The 19,291-nt window shown below is 44.7% G+C and overlaps 1 protein-coding gene across 1 annotated transcript in view; it reads right to left on the bottom strand.

Annotated features, from left to right (window-relative positions):
- Window positions 1–19,291, bottom strand: part of GUCY2C (guanylate cyclase 2C) — a 65,307-nt gene that overhangs the window by 27,526 nt on the left and 18,490 nt on the right. The window contains exons 8-16 of the mRNA XM_073327304.1: window positions 17,281–17,419; window positions 15,697–15,782; window positions 14,677–14,788; window positions 10,397–10,478; window positions 7,246–7,351; window positions 5,774–5,836; window positions 5,106–5,174; window positions 4,134–4,238; window positions 3,010–3,096 (exon numbers count right to left, since the gene is read on the bottom strand). Of these exons, the coding sequence (XP_073183405.1) occupies window positions 3,010–3,096; window positions 4,134–4,238; window positions 5,106–5,174; window positions 5,774–5,836; window positions 7,246–7,351; window positions 10,397–10,478; window positions 14,677–14,788; window positions 15,697–15,782; window positions 17,281–17,419 (849 nt within the window). The remainder of the gene's footprint in view (window positions 1–3,009; window positions 3,097–4,133; window positions 4,239–5,105; window positions 5,175–5,773; window positions 5,837–7,245; window positions 7,352–10,396; window positions 10,479–14,676; window positions 14,789–15,696; window positions 15,783–17,280; window positions 17,420–19,291) is intronic.

The following is a 19,291-nucleotide window of genomic DNA, read 5'->3' as shown; positions in this document are numbered from 1 at the left end:
CAATTTCTTTCAACTTATTTAACAATGCCCTCTTGTTTAACAAGCAACAGCTTGCAACAGCAACGTGGGCCCTTGTGCCCATAAGGCTCAATTACTGTAATTCCTTTGTATCATGGCTGTTGTCAGGTCTTTTCTGTCACTTGCACCTAGTACAGAATACAGATATGCCAGTCCTGGGGTCCTGATATGTCTGCTGAAGAAGGTGCCAGTCCTTGGACATGTCAGCAGTCACTGGCTCAAAACTACCTCTGCTGCTGGAGCCTGCACTGTCTCCTCCACATTGCCAGGGGCTGCTACAGTGGCAGCAGCTGCTTCCTGCTGTCTTTCTGGCTGCAGCTAGCAGGAAATCAATGAAGATAGCACCAGCTGCCCTGCACAGTAACAATGAGCTGCTATAGGAATCAGCCCCTGCACCAGCTCTCAAGGTCAGCTGAGGAGCATGGGAAGCAGAAGGCAGAATTCATAGGTTGGGCAGCAGTCAGGGAGGCAGGAACTGGGGTGCAGGGGAACAAGAGGTGGTGATGGAGGGTGCACGGCTGCAAGAACTGGGTGTTGGATTATTGAACTGCAGGAAGTAGCAGTTGGGTCTGAGGGATGCAGGAGCTGGGTATTGAGGGAAATGGGAGCTGGAAGGCAGTGAAACAGGAGACGGATATAAGCAGAGAAGGAGTTGTTGGGATAAAAGTAGGGAATTGTGTGTGTGCATGAGGGTCAGGTAAGGTGATGACAGCAGAGTGGTGTATGGTAATCACTAGGCCACACCATAGGCCGCCATTACAATACCATTTCCAAATTGCAAATAACCTTATGTGTTTAGGAGGACTCCTCAGAGAACTTTTCTGAATCATCTTGACTGGTTCAAATAACATCAGGTGATATGCCACAGAAAGGGCCTCGTACCCCTTTTATTCTTGGCTCCATATCCATTTACAAATAGTACAGTGGCTAGCAGGTAGTCTGTGAAATCCTGGCCCCATTGAAGTCAACAAGAATTTTGCCAGAGACTTCATTGAAGCCAGTATTTGCCCTCTATCTCAGTGTATGATCTCATCAAATCTGATACTCTCATCAGGGCCAGGCTTGGTCAGTGCCTGGAAGGGAGTCCTATGAAGATTAACTGCAAAGGATTAAGAAAACTTGCTTGTAAGATTCCCGAAGAAAGGGAAGCATGTCCACAGTTGTTATTTAAAAGAGCTCTTAATGCTGAAGGTTAACTGAATGTGAAATAGTCATTAACAGGACCAACAAACTGTGACAATTTGGATTAAGGAGATTTTAATAAAGAGTGCGATTTTCATTATCACATTGAAACAGACATAGCAGAATCATTCATCACAGAGACCACATCTGAGCTGAGGCATGTAGGGAAATGGGAGGACTGGCCAGGAATGGTGGTAGGATTTTGATGGAGCAGTAAAAAAGGTAAGGGCATAGATTATCTAAATCTGTGTGTGAAATTCTTGGGCCCCCATTTCACTAAAAATAAAACAAATACATATTTAATTTAAAAAACTCTTGTTTTACTACCCATCTCAACTCTCCACCTTCCAAAAATGCAAATACAGTAAAAGCTTTGTTATCTGGCATGTTAGGGGAATGGGGGGTGCTGGTAAGTCAAAAATTCCAGTTAACTAAGAGGGAGGGAGTTTGGGTGCAGGAGGGGGTCCAGGGCTGGGGGTTGGGATGCGGGAGGGAGTGCAGGGCGCAGGCTCTGGGAGGGAGCTTGGGTGCAGGAGGGGGCTTGAGCATAGGTGCCAACTCTATGGGTGCTCCAGGGTTGAAACACCCATGGAGAAAAAATTAGCTGGTGTTTAGCACCCATCAGCAAAGCTCCATCCCTCCCCCCCACTCCTGCTGGCGGCCCCCACCAATCAACTCCTCCCCCGTCCTCCCAGCACCTCCTGAACGCTGCGGATCAGCTGTTCAGTGGCAGTGGTGTGCAGGAGGCACCAGGAGGGTGGGGGAGGAGCGGGGATGGGGCACGCTCGGGAGCTGGGGGTGGAAAGAGGCAGGATGGGGTGGAGTGGGGCATGAAGGGGTGGAAGTGGGGGCATGGCCAGGGGCACAGCGGGGGCGGGAAGAGGTGGGACAGGGGTGGGCCAATGAGAGCTGTGGAGCCAGTGGGCGGGGCGGGGGCAGCGCACAGAGCCGCCTTGCCGTTCCTCTGCCTAGGAGGAGCCGGGATGTGTCACTGCTTCCAGGGAGCCACACGGAGCCAGGTAGGGAGCCTGCTGGCCCCATACCAACCGGACTATAAACCGGACTTTCAATAAAAATCAGAAATGCCAGTTTATAGAGCTTTCCGGCTGGTAAAGTGCTGGATAACACAGCTTTTATGGTACGTAGTGAAGGTTACTTAAAATCAGCCTTGATTTCACTGCAGGATTAATTTCTTCCCATGCTAATTTGCCCTAACTTCCTGAAATGGTTACACCTAGTACTAGTAGTGAGTTTTACCATGAACATAAGATTGGCCATACTGGGTCAGACCCAAGGTCCATATAGCTCAATATCCTGTCTTTCGACAGGGGCCAATGCTAGGTGCCCCAGAGGGATTGAACAGAACAGGTAATCAAGTGACTCATCCCCTGTCGCCCATTCTCAGCTTCTGGCAAACAGAGGCTAGGGACACCATCCCTGCCCATCCTGGCTAATAGCCATTGAAAGATTTACATTTAAAAGATTAACTACAGTGTTCATTTAAAAAACAAACCCTATTCTGTTGTTTTTGATACAAGATGGTGCGAGTCTACCATTTTGAACAAACGCTGGAGTTTTCCTTTAAGCAGCTTGCCCAACCCCACACACCGTAAATCAGCAGAAGAGCTAGGAATAGAACCTAGGGCTCCAAGTGCCTAAATCCCTTCTCTAGCTGCTGGACCACACCTTTTCTCGTGGTACCCTAAAGCATATATTATGTTAGGCCCTGTCACCTATAGCTACCCACTATGTAAGTTTCATAGCATGTGGACAGGTTTATAAATGCTTCAGTGCCACCGATTCACTTACCTTGGCAATATCATACATGACAGAGATTTTAAACTCCCAGTCCATGAAGGTGCCATCTGGGTAGGAGATCTTATCATTTAAGACATCCTGGGAGGACAAGAAGGAGACAAAGGGGCTAACCTATAGCAAGGAAACAGCCAGGGAAGGCAAGGCGTCTCTGTGTAATGTTAACAAAGCTCTGAATCACGCAGCCTTTTGGCCAGTGACTAAAAAGGGGTTCCTCTCTGTTTTACTTAAGAAGTACATAAATTATGACAGACACTGGGTTACTTGGAGGCTAGGGAATGGAATATAAATTTTTCCTACACAGCAACTACAAAAAGGTGAGAACCTAACTTCTAGCCACTGTAACAAGGAGTCCAGTGGCACCTTAAAGACTAACAGATTTATTTGGACATAAGCTTTCATGGGTAAAAAACCCACTTCTTCAGATGCATGGAGTGAAAATTACAGATGCAGGCATTGTATGCTGACACATGAAGAGAAGGGAGTTACCTCACAAGTGGAGAGGAAGATGATGTTTGTCTGTATCTGTGCGAGTTTTTTGTTAAGGTTGACGGATTTCCACTCCATACGGCTAAGTATATAATGCCTGCATCTGTAATTTTCACTCCATGCATCTGAAGTGGGTTTTTTACCCATGAAAGCTTATGTCCAAATAAATCTGTTAGTCTTTAAGGTGCCACCGGACTCCTTGTTGTTTTTGTGGATACAGACTAACATGGCTACCCCTGATACTTTCTAGTCACTGTGGTTTCCGGAGGCAAAAAATGAGCCTCTATGAATATGTTTGCCTATATGAACACTGCAAAGCCTAGCAAGACATTCTGACTTGTCTGTCACTGCATCCTTTAATTATGAGAGTGATCTAAAGCCCACTGAAGTCAGTGAGAGTTTTTCCACTGACTCAGGAGCAATGTCAGTTTACACCTGCTGAGGATCAACTCCAAGCAGGAGAAGGGAGAGGAGCAGAAGAGAAGTCAGTGAGATTACTTCACAGAAGTACTGAAGTAATATTATTGACTTCACTTCTCCTCTCCCTTCTCCTGCTCTAGGACCCAGCCATCTGGCAGGTTAGCTTTTCCTTTTACAAACTGGTAAGAGGGGCTTGCACAGTTATTTACCCTCAATGATCCTCTCTCACAGTATTCAATCACCCCAAAGATCATCGTGTCCATCTTCACTGTGCCATAGAATTTTGTCAGGTTGTAATAGTCCATCTGGAAGAGCTAGAGCAAAAATAATGTATCCATTAAAAACATTGTGGGAGCCAAAATTAAGTCTGATGGTGTGAAGGGGCTCTCAATCCCAGACCCTGATATGATGTGTGGGTTCTCTGTGTGCAGGTGTGTGGAGAACCAAAGTGAGTGATCAGAGCCTTCTGATCTAGGAGATAAGGGTGGGGAGTGACTGTTGACTGTATTCCAAACTCCGCTGTCTCCATTATTGCCTCTGCAGTAGAACCTCACAGTTTCACACTCTGGACACGGATACCCATTATAAATGACTGAATGTTGCCAATTAGTTCGTAAATGAACAAATAATAGAAATATGAGGATCCTGCATGGTAGTATGTACTTTGTTCATTTACTTAGGCTATTGCAGTTTCATTAAAATTATTTATAATACTTTACAATGTATCTGTCCCTAATGTAAAAATGTACTTCATAATTTTTTAGAAAATATACTATTAAAGCCAAATTATGTAGGACATAACTCTGTGGAAGTTAATGGAGATGTATTTGTATACACCAGAGATGCATTTAGCCCTTAGTAATAGGAGATTTGACAACAACACTCCACTATTAAATGATTGGTATGAAGTGAGGAAAGAGAAAGCATCAGTTTTCCCACTGATTATAAAAATGTGGATTAACAAGGTTCTGTCAGGTTCATGAGAGATCTCAGTCATCTTCAACGTCCAAGGCTTACAGTCCAGAATCAGAACTGTGCATAAGACCCCCCCATAACACACACAGAGGGACCCTCAGGCTGCAGTAGCCTGTGGGATGGACACACACATGGATTTGGTGGAATGAGTTCACTAATTAGTTTCATTCACTCTGTAGTGTCTAGCTGCTACATGAAACAGTTACCTTGTTCAGTTCTATCTTTTGTTTCTCTGTGAAATTCCCATCATGTCTGAGATCTTTCAGGATCACCACCTGGAAAGAAAAAAACAAACTGGGAGGAAACCATAGCAGCAGAACAACAACAATCCGTGCTCCCCTAAACTACTTCTGGTATTTGAGTATATCCTTATCCACTAATAAGTAATGGAGTTATATTATTTTTTAAAAGATTTACCAAGTTGATAGTTCTGTTGCTCTGGAACAGACTCAGTGGCTGATCTTTCAAACCCTTCATTCACATGAGTGACCTTACTCAGGCAAAAAGTTCAACTGACATTCAGGGGACTTCACACATAAATAAGAGTCCTCCTTTGCCCATCTAGTCCACTAATTTACCTCATGCCACATCAAAACAGACCAGTGGTCTATTGTGTCCTGGATCCTGCCTTTTGCCATTCGGGACCAGGCCAGTGGTTCACTGAGTCCAACATTCTGCCTCTGGCAGTTGCTAATAAAAGGGGGCCTCAAAGGAAAATGAACGCCTCACCCCTTCCATTAACTTACCAGTTTTGCAAGGTTGGATGAGAATGGGGGTGGCATTGCTTCCTGTTCTCTAAAGAGAATCAACTGCCTTTCACAGAAGCCTCTCACTAAAGAAGGGAAGGGGAGCAGAGATGCTGTGGTCATTTTACCTTCTTGTCATATTTGGCTTGGCGCTGTCTCTGGATTGTGTCACGCCTCTTGTCTTCATCAATCTGGGGAACAAAGAAGACTCATTAGCCAGCAATTATAAAATACCCCACCCTGGCAGGCACCAGACTGCAGAGAGAAAAATAATGCCAAACTATGCCATTGTCTGCATGGGTGTCTTTCTTTTTAGAGCCCAACTAAATCCCAGAACATGCAATCACCATTCATGCGACTCCCATATGCCGTCAGGGTCTCTTCCTCTGATCAGTACTATTGGCCTGTGTTTTACAGACAAATCAAGGATCAACTCCTTCTTGAAAAGGGATGTCATTTGTGATATGAATGGTGTGGGAATCCAATGGAAGAGCCTGGAAAGAAATACCCTGCCTATTTCACAGTTGTGCAAAGAACTTGTACTTGCTGTATTAAGTGGGGAAGTTGTTAGGGGGCTTATTCCTTCACCCACTCACTTCCCTGGTCCTTCTCGCATGAACAGAGAGCAACAATACCCGAAGTCCGAAGGTGCAAACAATTCGATGTTTATTGGGGTGAACTTCCAGCAAGCTTAAATACAAGTTCCTTTTTTCCTTATTTTCGAATCCCAACTTACTTCCTGTTTGCCCCTAATTTATATAGTAATATTCTTAGCTATACCTTAACCAATCATTCTACTAAAATTTAACTAACCAATCCTAACATGGATTAGCTAACCAATTATATCCCACCACCTTAATTAGTTTACACCCAGCAAAATTAATTATACAGCAGACAGAAGCAATCACAGAACCAGACAGAGACCATGCCAATAAACAATAGCAAAGTGGGAACTATAATGACAAAACAATACAGAAGTGAGGATTTCACAACTACATCTGTAAAGACATAAGAGTTTCCCAGCTGTGTCTATTGATAAGTGAGTTCTTACCAGACAGAAAACTATCAACCTCAATTTCCTTTTACAGCTTCTAGGCACTTCCCTTTCTCTGGAGGTGATAGGCACTATAAGGACAGGATTAAATTCCTAACAGCCCAATAGCACCTTATTTCAATGTGACTAGTTTGGAATGTGAGGATGTGACCATTCACTTCCCAGCTTATGGCTGCCTCTGTCGCTTAGCCAAAGGCCTTAGCCTAAGAACAGGGCCTCAGACTGTCACAGTAAGAGAAGGCCCTTACACTGGCAGACAGTGATTTTGATTCTTTCTTTTATACCTCTAACTAGCCAAGTGATAGGAATACACCTAAATTCTTAGAGTATAGGCCTTTACAGACAGGCCTGAATATCTATATCCTAACAGAAGTTACTGGGGATTAATCTCATTCCTCTTCTGCATAGTGCATAGAAGGTGAAAAGACAGTGAACCAGTTTTAACAGATACTTCTACCACTGTCAGAGCCCAAGCAGTAGTCTTGATAGTGCAGAGACTCTGAACCCCCCAACCCTCCCTCCATGGGGATATCTTGTCTCTCCTACCTTCAGACTGACGTGGCTTGTCTCATTGGTCTCCAGAGGCAGGATCTTGTCAGGTGGTATGTGAGACCATTTCTTCTGCCGAAGTGCAATATCTCTCCTGTATTTCCTGTGAAATAAGCGAACCTGTTTAAGATCATCCTATCAAACAACTGGAATCCATACTGCTGAGTGCAGTGGGGAATCTTGGAGTACTAGAGAGAATTCTGCGCACCAGCTCCTGTACTCTCTTCTTCATGCATTCCTGGAGAGCTTGCTCCTACAGATCCCAGCTTTGAGGCCTGGAAGGGAGAAATACTCTCTCCATCATATACTCCTTTTTCCCCTGACCCTAGGGAAATCTGGGCTCTCTGAGGTTTCAGCACTATAGATTTGAAGGGGTCAATGCAGAAGACGAATTGCTGGAAGGTTGCTGCCGAATTCTTCACATTCACACACAGGGGACACAATGCAACTTACTGCAGAATGAATCTGTGATAGTTTATACTGTTTACTTTTCTATGCTATTGAACATGCTCTGAGGGCAATCCCAGAGGCAAACATGGATCAGATGAGCCCCTGGCAGCAAGGCTCTTGCAGAAATAAGTTGTACTATCCAGGAAAAGCAGGAAGCCAGTGAGGAGGCAGCAGAATGAAGTAAGGTGACTTCTTGTAGAAGGCCTTTGCCTCTGGCAGATTTCCTGATTATATCAGGGAATAATCCTTGGAATTGAGGCATGGAATCCCCTGTCTTTTCTGTAGGAATGTCCTCCCTCAACAGAAGAATAATAAGAAAACTGTGAAACAGGAAAACAATTCATTGGAATTTCTATTCTTCGATGCAGGTTACTCCTGTATAAAAAACATGGGCACCACAGATTGGTTAGTGGAATGCTGGCAAATCCTGGACAGTGATTGACTGCTGGAGAATGCTCTGGAACACTGAAGATCCTAGAATGCTGACTGACATAAATATTTTATGTTTCTAACATATTTTAACTATCATTGCTAAGGGGAAAGGGAGGAAGTGTCCATTTTTAGATGTAAATGTTTTTTCTGATTTTAGTCTGAAGTGTTTAGTTGCATTTGAACCATCATAATTTGCCAGTAGGAGCACCAGTTAAAGTGCTAGACAGTTAGGAGATCATGGGGCTCTAGTTATATGGGTCTCCCTGTATCTCTCCTGAATTCCCCACATGAAGCTCTAATAGCATTCAAGAACAGAGAGATATCATAAGGGAGAAATTTCAAGATGGTTAGGAAAACATTAAATTGTGGAAAATTCCCATTTCATAATCTTAACTAGAAAATTCTATAAACTATCAATAAATAAGCCAAATAATCCCAATAGAAAAGAAATCAATTTTACTTGTTAGTATCTAAGCACTTATTGGACTGGAATGACATTTCCAATGTCTAATACTGGTTTTGTGTTTTTTGAGGACTCTGGATTGATTTGTTTACTTGGAAGTCAGAACTACCCAGAAAAGTGTGGGATAGTTTAAGAACTCCACACACTGGGTGATATGTAAGGAATGATTTGAGCTCTTGTTCATTTTCTTGCCTAATGGATTCTTAGGAGTATTATTATCCTCTATCAAGAGATAAGATTTACTAGAGCAGGAAATCACTGCACAATTGAAACTCGGGTCAGAAGACCTCAGTTTAGGTAAGCTGCTTGTGGAGCTTGGCTATATTGATGGGAAGAGCAAAATTGGTAACAGTTGTAAACAGTTATTAATCAGGTCATTAACTGGCTGACAAAAGAGAATGACATTGTCAGGTCTCTCTTCTTCCTTGAGAATTATGAGGTGATCCACTGCATCATCTGAATTAGCTAGGACTGTGAAGTTTGGTAACATTTCTACATGCAAAGTGTAAATTTTTTGGAAAAAATAGCAAGAATTGATTCTGAGGAATCCCCAAGAATTTCTTACTGCATTGGAGGCTCTCGGAGACCACAGTGATGGGTGTGGCATAAAACTCTAAATAGAATTCAATGATTAATTATCTTTGCCATCAGTAGATTCATTGGAATAGATTCAGGAGGGGTAACAGCACCTTTGGCAGAAGTACAAAGTGTCTGGAAATAGCCTTTTGTCAAATTTCTGCTAGCTCTTCAACAAATAAACAAATACAGATTAACTTTGTCTGTCAGTCTGTTGACATGTTTGTCCTTAGGTTTGGGAACAATGAACTCTTCTGTTTCTTGGGTACAGCTGGGCATCCAAGTGTGGACTGACTACATCAACTTGGATTCTTACCTCATGGAGAGTGTTAACTAGCAAAGAGAACACATCAGGGCAACATGACAATGGTTAAAGTGTGTTACAAATCAGGTGTTCAAAGACAACAAGAAAATTGGATTCGTATGAAGTCCTTTGATCTGTGGGAAAGGAATCATCTGAGCTACTAAAGGTGGAAGGTCCAGGTAAAATATACATCTCTGAAACCGCTGAAAACGACGGTTCTGAGTCTTATGAATATGAGAGATATATAGATGCACTGGAAATGGGTTGAATTTTTTCTCTGAGAGGATCCTAGAGTGGGTTTCAGTTTCTATTTATCTGATTTTTTCCATCATGATAGAAGCTTTACCACAATCTAGTCAGAAAATTTTAGCCATAGAAAAAGTGAGTGAACTAGCTGCAATGAAGCAGGACAAGTCTGGGAAAATAGTAAGAGACAAAGTTGATCTAGACACTGTGGTGCCAAAACTTTCTGGTATTTTTATTTGTGCAATGACACAAGATTGAGTCATCCTTCCAGGATGAACTGTTGGAAGTCACCAAAAGGGTAAAGAAACATAGTAGAGTAATAGAAAGGACTAAGTGTGAGCAATAAGTGAGAAAAAATCTGAAGGTTGGCCTTGTCCTCACAAAGACACTTGCTAAGTTTGTGTGTGTATGCAAAGCAGTGCTTTCTAGGGGGTGGAATAGGCCTGACCACCTGTCACGTCTACCACCTGAACAGCTGGATCATTTCTCAAAGCAGGGAGTGCTGAATGCAGGTGCCATGCGTGGTGTCTACAATAAAGTGGCACACACAGAGAGAGATAAGCCAGCAAGAGCCTTGCCAATGGGTAGGAGATAATTGGACATATTTTCAAGGAGCTATCAAACAACCCATGCCCAGAAGTACCAAATGGAGGAGAAAAGAAACATGAGGCTGATACCTCAACACCAGCAGAGCGATGATCACAACCAACACCACGGTCCCTGTGAGTGCAAAGACAGCGATAGTCAGGATGTGCGGGCCTGCAAAGGAGGGAAATTGGAAAATATACAACCTTAGTGAGAACACTGAACACATTGTATTAAAAAATACATACCCAGGGCCCGATGCAAAGCCCGTTGAAATCAGTGGAAGATTGCCTCCAGTTAGGAAGGCAGAACATCAGGTCATCAATAAATAAATCCGTCAAGCAGATATGCATGAAGAGTCATGAGGTGTCTCCCTGCCAACCCCCTGAAACATGTGTCTCACTTGTTGAAGACTGCACGATTCCAAACTCACATTTTAATAATGTGACTGGGTGATGTTTGAAATGGGAGTATTAGAGCACCAGTTTTGTTCTTGAGGCTATGCTACCCTCTAGTGGCTACTGACACTATAGCATGCTAAACAGTATTCCACCACGAATTAATATTGTGTATTCTTCCTAAAGAACCAGAATGAAATTTATGTTGGAGTGTATAGACCCATCCAGGGATTGGTAGGGTGGGCATTAACACTCTGAGCAATAGAAAAATCAAAGGTAAAAGCCCTAATTTCAAGGAATGTCATGGGAAGAGTAGCAGAATTGGATCAGCAGTTGCAAATTACAAATTAAAGTTGCCAATTTGCTATAAAAGGGTTGTGTTCTAGCTATTGAGTTTGGTTAGCTTGCTAGAGGAAAGAGCACATAGCTAGCTAAAAAAGTTTTGATAGGGGGTGGCTGGGAACAGTGACTTAAACTTTGGCTATCTAAAGCGATTTTCTGTTTGAATATATTTGTTTGGAAACTGGCTGGAGGAAGCCTTTTTAAATTCTTGGCTTTGGAAAGTGTTTTTGTTTGTTTGTTTTGCCTAAGCTGCAAAAAATCTGGTTATATCAGAAGTTGGACTTCTAGATTTGCAAGTATTGGTCCCCTGCTTTACTATAGCCTGCTTGGCTGATACAAATTGAAAATGGTAGTTCAGGATTAAGCATATACTAAGCTTAATAGCTTTGCATTTGTGTTTTCATAGACTTTTGGACGGTTCAGGCAGCCTATTTATGGGGCTAAAACATATGATCTGGTCTCATTACACTGTTTCTACTATAGAGGAAACTAAACTGTGTAAAAACATAAGGTTTCCTACTTTGGGGCTATAAATGACTCCCTGAGGCATTTTCTTAAGGAGTTTGAGGGTGGTGGAAGAATGTAAATGAAAATACTACACTCCATGTAACATTTTACTGCAAATGGACTCAAAATTGGGGGGAAACAAATGAGTGGTACCTCATCTTAGCTACGTTTGCACCATAACACTTATCAACATAGACAGGTAGGACTTTAGCTTAATGTGCTAAGTAACTCTCATGCTAAATAATCAAAGTGCTCATTTGCTCTCTACTGGGCTTTTGGTGCCACTGTGTTCCACAAAACTCTGAATTCTAGTAGTCTGGATTTAAAATCTGATTGAATACAGAAGGAAATTCTGGTCACCAAGAGAAAGTGGTATGTCATGGTTCTGTGGTCCAGACTTGTCTTGGGTCACACAGAGGATCAGTAGAAAGCTATCAAGAACTGAAACACAGTCTGGGTCAAGCCAGTGGGAGCTAGGTTGAGCTGACTTTTACTGAGAGCCTCCCCTTGCTTGTTTCATTTGCCAAGAGTGAAACTGAATGCAGGTTAAGTTGAACAAGTGGAACTTCATTAAACCCTGTGCACTGCTCTCTCCCTGAGGCTGGAAGCAACTCAGACAAACTCCACCCATTCCCTGTCCCCTCCTGTGCTGTCAGTAACAGTCCCCATCCCTTCAGGGAACATGGCTCCAGTTCCACTGATCACACTATACTGATGGCTGAGTTAGTATCAGCCTGTGATGGAGAGTCTGTCTCAACAGGACAAGGGAGAAGGGGTTAAAGTGGTTAGCTGGGCCAATTAACTGCCCAGGCTGCACCTGGAGGAGGAGCCAGAAAGCAGGGATTAATTAGAGTCAAGGCTTAGCTAGACAGGAACAGGAGTGGTCTGTATAAAGCCCAGAAGATGACAGCAGCTGGGGGCTGCAGGGAAGTAGTCTGCAGTCACTCCCTGGGAGAAGGGAGATATGTTTAGGACTGGAGAGTAGTCTACAGCTACTCCCTGGGAGGATGGAGTTTGGGCTGGCAAACCCAAAGAGCCAGAAAGGTGGGAAAAGCAGCAAGGTATGGGATAGAGAAAACCCTAGCAGCTGATGGAAGGGCCCCTGATCTGGAACCCAGAGTAGAGGGCAGGACCAGTTTCCCCTGCCAGCCACTGGGGAAGTAGCGCAGACCAGGAGGCACGGAGCAGACTGCCTGGGACAATTTGTGTTAAAAGATTTTGATACCCTGGAAGGGGAAAACACTGAGTAACCTAGCTGGAGGGAAGCAGGAGCTCTTGAAGCAAGAGGGGGACTGTTGACAGATTGATGGGGTAGAACCAGTGGTGAGCTGGAGCTGGTTCGCACTGGTTCGCGCAAACTGGTTGTTAAATTTTGAAGCAGTTTTAGAACCAGTTGTTAACCTGCTTCCCTGCAGGGGGCGCTGGGGCTTTGATGGGCTCTGGCTGAGCAGTGATGTAATTCCTCCTCCGGCCACCGGGGGCGCTGCGCTGCAGGAGCCATGTGGGCTGCCGCCTGGCCCTGCACACGAGCCCTGTTGCTGCTGCTGCTCCCCTGGCCCTGGGGCTCCCGATGCTGCCTGGTGGGTCCCCGGCTGCTCTGCTGGGCCTAAGCTGCGTCCTGCTGCTCTCCCCATGAGTACCCACCACCCTGCCTGCAGCCAGCCCCTGCAGCCAGCCACCCCCGCAGCCGCTACCCGCAGCCAGCCCCTGCCTCCAGCCACCCCCCGCCCTGCCCGCAGCCAGCCCCTGTCTCCAGCCAGCCCTGCACCCCCCCGCACCCCGCTTGCCTCCAACCAACCCCGCACCCCCTGCCCTGCTCGTAGCCAGCCCTGCACCCCCTGCCTCCAGCTAGCCCTGCCCCACGCCCCTGTCTGCAGCTGGCCCCACATCCACTGGTGCCCTGCAGTTCCCAGGGCAGTAACCCTGCACACCTGCTTCAATGAGGGGGGCAGGGAGCAGCTGGGACCCACACATGTGCACACCCTAGGGTGACCAGACAGCAAGTGTGAAAAATCAGGACAGGAGATGGGGGGGTAATAGGAGCCTATATAAGACCCCAAAATCAGGACTGTCCCTATAAAATCGGGACATCTGGTCACCCTAGCAAACCCCCAGGGCGTGGCGGGGACCCACACATGTGAAACGGAGCTCATTTCTAGTTCAGGCCCATCTTTTTAAAAAAGAACTTTAGGCAGGGTTAACATACATCTGTATTTTCCCGGACAGGTCAAGCTTTTTGGTTCTTAAATCGCCGTCCAGGAAGAATTTTTAAATTTAAATCGCCGGGAAAATACGGACGTATGGTAACGCTGTTGGTACAAAAAATACATACTGGGGCACATCCCTTAAATCAGAACTTTTTATAGGGAACCAGTTGTTAAGATTTTGGCAGCTCATCACTGGGTAGAACTGCAAGAAGGGGTGTTGCCCTGGCAGAGCTAATCCCCAGAACAGCCAGAGGAGGCACCATCTAGTCGTGAGTGAAGTATAGCCATACTGAACTGTTCTCTACCTGAAGCTTTTTGTACACCTTGCAGCTACTTGCATACAAGACACTTTGTTAATATGGAGTTAAGCTTTCTGGCTCTCCACACTGCCCTAGGCACTTCATGCTCATCCACAACATAAGAGTTTGTGTCCAAAAATCCAAATGTTAGAAAACCAGAAAATGAGCAGTTCAGGTTCCAGGATTATGGAGGTACTATTGCATGGGCCAGGGAAGCACAAATCTTACAAATGTAGGAAATGCAAAGTTAGGGAGACACCTGCCATGCAACATTAACTCTGCCCTTTTGGTCCATCACAGTGCCATTGCACTTCAGTAAAGGTTTTATTGTCCAAAGTGATCTCTTCCAGCCACCATCATGTACACCACAGATCAACTGTGTTGCATAGAGAACAGCAAGGCTCCTAGCAGTATATGAACAGAAATGAACATTTGAAGTTGTATTGGGTACACAGAAAATGACAAGTTTAGTTAGGGTAGGATAAGGTACTGTTATATTCTCAGCTCCTATTGACATCCCTATGGCAGTTAAGATTGGGTGGCCACATTGCTTAGTAAGTGTTATCTTAACCATGCATGAGCCCCCTCCATTAGGAACCAGTTTTAGTAGGTATCTCACCAGCACTTGGAATGTCACTAGGCAGCTTCTGGTTCCTCCAGCTGAAAGATGGGCTGGTAGTCATTGGTTTTGTCTTATTCTGATGAGTGTCATACTGCAGGAGGGGCCGGAACTGTGAGAGAGTATAGAAATGAACTTTGTTAATAGCTGTCACACTCAGTCCCTTTCCTTTGCTTCATCCTCCCATAATGCACTACAGACTCTCAGAAAAATAGACTCATGCCCTCTACTGCAGTGCTGTGTCCCCTCCAGCCTGGTTCATGTTTCTGTTTTTCATATTCTGCCTGTACTACTACTCTGTCCTTCCCAGAAGTGCAACAGTCTACCAAATCATCAGGGTGACTTCTTTCCCCACTTGCCTCATTGTGCTGCTGTGAAGAGGCATGCCCTCAAAATAGCAGAGAGGGGATAAACAAGTTCCCCTCGGCCTGTTCAACACCAACAAGGCACACCTGCAAGGCTTGTTCTGCCTGGAGTAGGGGGAGCTTAAAAGGGAACACCTGCCCCAGGAAGGGGCAGTGAAAAGGATGAAAGCTGCCCTGCCTCAGAAAGCCAAGATAGGCTCATTGAGAGACAGCAACAAGCTTCACTTCTCCCAAAGCTGCACAACTGAGCCTCAAAACAACATGCCTCATGAGGAGGGGCTGGAGATTAGACCCCCGCATCTAGATTAAGCCCAAAGAGCTGACCTAGGAAGACTGCCTGAGTCCCAGGTCACTCTTACTTTTCTTTAATTTCCCTTGGACTCCTCTTGCCCAGAAGGGAAGAAAGAGAGAAGACTTTTCATTTGTTTGCTTGCTCCAAGAACCCCTTGGGCAGCTTCTAGCAGGGTGAGAAAGACAGTACAAGGACCTGAAGTGGGGTCTGGGGGGGGACTTGGAGGGACCCCTCCCCTACACCAACAGCTCTAGTACACCTCCTTTTCAGCTCTCTCTCTTGTCATAATCACACCCTAACCTAGGGCCTCTAGTTTCCCTCTCACAGTTCACCACAGGATACCTTCTTAATGGAATTACATACTTGATAGGTATCTACTGATGTATACAATAGGGACAAATTGACATCAAGATCTCCAAATTCATCCAGGGTCACTGGACCCAATGCACCTGTGGACACAAGGAACAGATCAGTGAAGGAGCCTAGCACTTTCCCAAGAAGCATGAACATGTGACAAGAAGAGAGGTGTAAATTAAGAGACTTCTGATGTTAGGATTTTTCTTCCCATTAACCTTCTGCATCTACACTAGAGCATCCTTCTTAGCATGCACCTCAGCTTATTCAGCCTCTGCTTCTCCCTTATTTGCATACTATTTTTTGCTTTAAAATATGAGTTTGACATTGGTAAAAGGAGTAGATCTAACAATACTGAAGAATGAAGCCCTCCTTAGCCACAGAAAAGATACAACTTATGTAGCAACCAGTCTGTTTTATTTCCATACACTGATCCTGCCACTGTGCCTTTAAGGGACCATCTCTAGAGGTGAGAGGGAAACTCTGATTCTATCCTTGGCCACAAAGTCGGTCAACAAGGAGGGAAATACAGAGATAATTTATGTTCTTTTCTGCTGGCTTCACTTGGCCTAGATTTTCATCTTTTGAGGGATATCTGTTTGGGTCTAATAACCTTGTGTACCTTGCCATTTTAACCATACTTTTTCTTACCCTGCTGCTTGCTTTCTTATGGTGGGGAATGCATACATTCCATAACTCAGGATATGTTAATGTTACAGACTAAGGATTTTAGGGTGGAATCTTCAAAAGCACTTAGTATTGACCTAATTCTGCTCCCTCTGAAGTCATTGGTGAAATTGATGCTGATGCTTTCTTGGCCAATGTTAGCTGTGGCTGAATATTTTCTACTATACATACTCCCCACACTGCCATCCAGGACAATGACAAAAGAAGAACTTGCTACATTTCTGGGGATGAAGATGAGAGATGGATTTGGTTCAATGTTATGTATACTTCATCCTCATCCAACCTTGTGTTTAGCCTAAAATAAAACCTGGATGCCAGTCAGATGATAGGAAAGAGTCTAATGGACTCTGCAACCCACTTGGATGCCTCACTATTACACATCCTTTGGTCCACCCAGGCAATAGTTCCCATGTAGACAATTAAGTACTCTATACCTACATCAGAAAAGCACAATGTAATAAGGCCAGGGAGCTTAACATATGTCATCCTATTCTGTGCTGACCAGGGAGTGCCCCTCCCACTCTACAGGAATATTCCTCCTTTGTCATTTCTGTACCCTTTACACCGCAAGATCAGTATGAAGAGCCTGCAGCCCAGGAGAGATTCTGGCCCCCAAACACTTTGGTCCTCATTGAAATTTATAAAAAGTTTCACCTCTTTTTTGTAGGTGATGTATACGGAAGGGGATTCTCTGTGTATGGATATTACTTAGTCTGTTTCTTCAGTGCTGATTATCATAGTATATTTGGGAAAATCAGTTGAACAGAAAAAGAGGGAAGATAACTCATTGCAGAGTCTAAACCCATTCAGCAATAAGGGGAGTTCCCCTCATGCCCACCTGGAAAATGAACTCCCTCTCCCCACAGTCCACTCAGTGAGCTGTTGCTCAGAATTGTACTTTATTACCTTTAAATGTGATGTTCCGAAAATGTTCAATGAAATCAGCAGGACTCCCAACTGACTGTTGGGAGAGCAGAAGTTTCTTCAGGACGTGTCCAAAGAGCAAGACTCCATCCAAATAGCCAACAATATAGTCATTATTCAGCTAGAATAGGGGAAAAAAAGAAGTTGGCAACACAGCCTGTTTATACCTCCATCCAAAACTGCAGCATCGTTTGGAGTATCAGCTCAGGAGAAACTTCAGAAATGGAACAGCAGAAGCTGCTGCAGGTCAGTCAGGTGCATTGGCAGTGGCGTGTGGGGGCTCAGGCTTGGGAAAATAGGATGCTGCAAGATGGGATTGAGGTGCATAAGCGGAGTTTTTTCCTACCCCCCCCCCCCCCCAGATGTTCTGGTTTAACTTGGATTTAAACTTGGAGAGTGGTCAGTTTGGATGAGCTATTACCAGCAGGAGAGTGAGTTTGTGTGTGTATGGGGATGGGGGGGATGTGAGAAAACCTGGATTTGTGGTGGAAATGGCCCACCTTAATTATGCACATTGTAGGGAGAATGGTCACTTTGGATGAGCTATTACCAGCAGGATAGTGAGTTTGTGTGTGTGGTTTTTGGGAAGGGGGTGAGGGGGTGAGAGAACCTGGATTTGTGCAGGAAATGGCCCAACTTTATTATCCTGCACATTGTGTAAAGAGTTGTCACTTTGGATGGGCTATCACCAGCAGGAGAGTGAATTTGTGTGGGGGGGTGGAGGGTGAGAAAACCTGGATTTGTGCTGGAAATGGCCCACCTGATAATCACTTTAGATAAGCTATTACCAGCAGGACAGTGGGGTGGGAGGAGGTATTTTTTCATATTCTCTGTGTATAAATAAAGTCTGCTGCAGTTTCCACGGCATGCATCCGATGAAGTGAGCTATAGCTCACGAAAGCTCATTCTCAAATAAATTGGTTAGTCTCTAAAGTGCCACAAGTACTCCTTTTCTTTAAGCGGAGTGAGGTGACGAAGCCACCGGTCTGTAGTAAGAGGATATTGCGGGTCAAGATTAAGGTGCAGTAGTAGAACTGGGGAGGTCCTAGGACTGGAATAGCAAGAGGTGCTGTGGGTCAAAAGTATTTTCCAGTCGACACCTCATGACAACTGTTGGTTTCTGCATCTTCCATGCCTTGGGTTTAGTTCACGAGTCTATAATACTTGATGGTGCCTCAAAGGTTTCTAGAAGCCTGCAGGGGAGACTTGGTGATATTAAAGGTACATAAGGCATTAGTCCTGCCTGACTTTTTTCTGATGCAACCCAGGTAGCAGAAAGTTGACCCAGAAAAGAAATGCAGCGGCACAAGCTTCAAACAACCCTGGATCTGCTGTGACATTGTAGATGACAGGTCCCAAATGGACAGAGTCAGGGCACCCATAAAAAAACAAAAATCACTGAATTACCTTTCATCAGAGTTTAAAGCTGTTGTTCTCTACCAGAGGGCAGTAGCGACGCCATTACACTTATCCCCAGGGGCACAAGGGAAGGCAACTAAGCCCTTTAGCTGTACTGCTCAGCTAGAAACCTGTTACAAGAGGCTCTCCCACTTATTCTCCTTTGGGAGCAAGGTGCTTCATCTCTGTCTTCCCACAATTCCCGCAAATCACAATTCCAGACCCTTCCTTTTTCCCTGGCTTCCTCTGTACTGTAGCGGAGTTTCTGTCTCTCAGGCCTTGTTTTCCCCACAGTCTATGTCTCTGAAACCCGGCCACCACTCCTTTTCCCCCCACAGACCCACCACATCTATAAATCCTGCCTGAATTGTGTAGTATAGCTACTCTAGAATACAACTGATAGACTTTATAGTCACCCCAAAACTTGAGATACAGTCTATATTTTCTATTCCCAAGGGCATTCTGTGCCAAAAAAATAAAAAATTCTGTGCACAATATTCTAAAATTCTGCAAATTTTATTTGTCAAATAAATGTGGAGGCTCCAGCATGGCATTGGGGAGCACAGGCCACTGGCTGCACAGAGGTGAGAGATCA

Source organism: Lepidochelys kempii, chromosome 1 (assembly GCF_965140265.1).
Source record: "Lepidochelys kempii isolate rLepKem1 chromosome 1, rLepKem1.hap2, whole genome shotgun sequence".
In the NCBI taxonomy this organism is placed as follows: domain Eukaryota; kingdom Metazoa; phylum Chordata; order Testudines; family Cheloniidae; genus Lepidochelys; species Lepidochelys kempii.
This window is presented reverse-complemented; position numbering and strand designations above follow the sequence as displayed.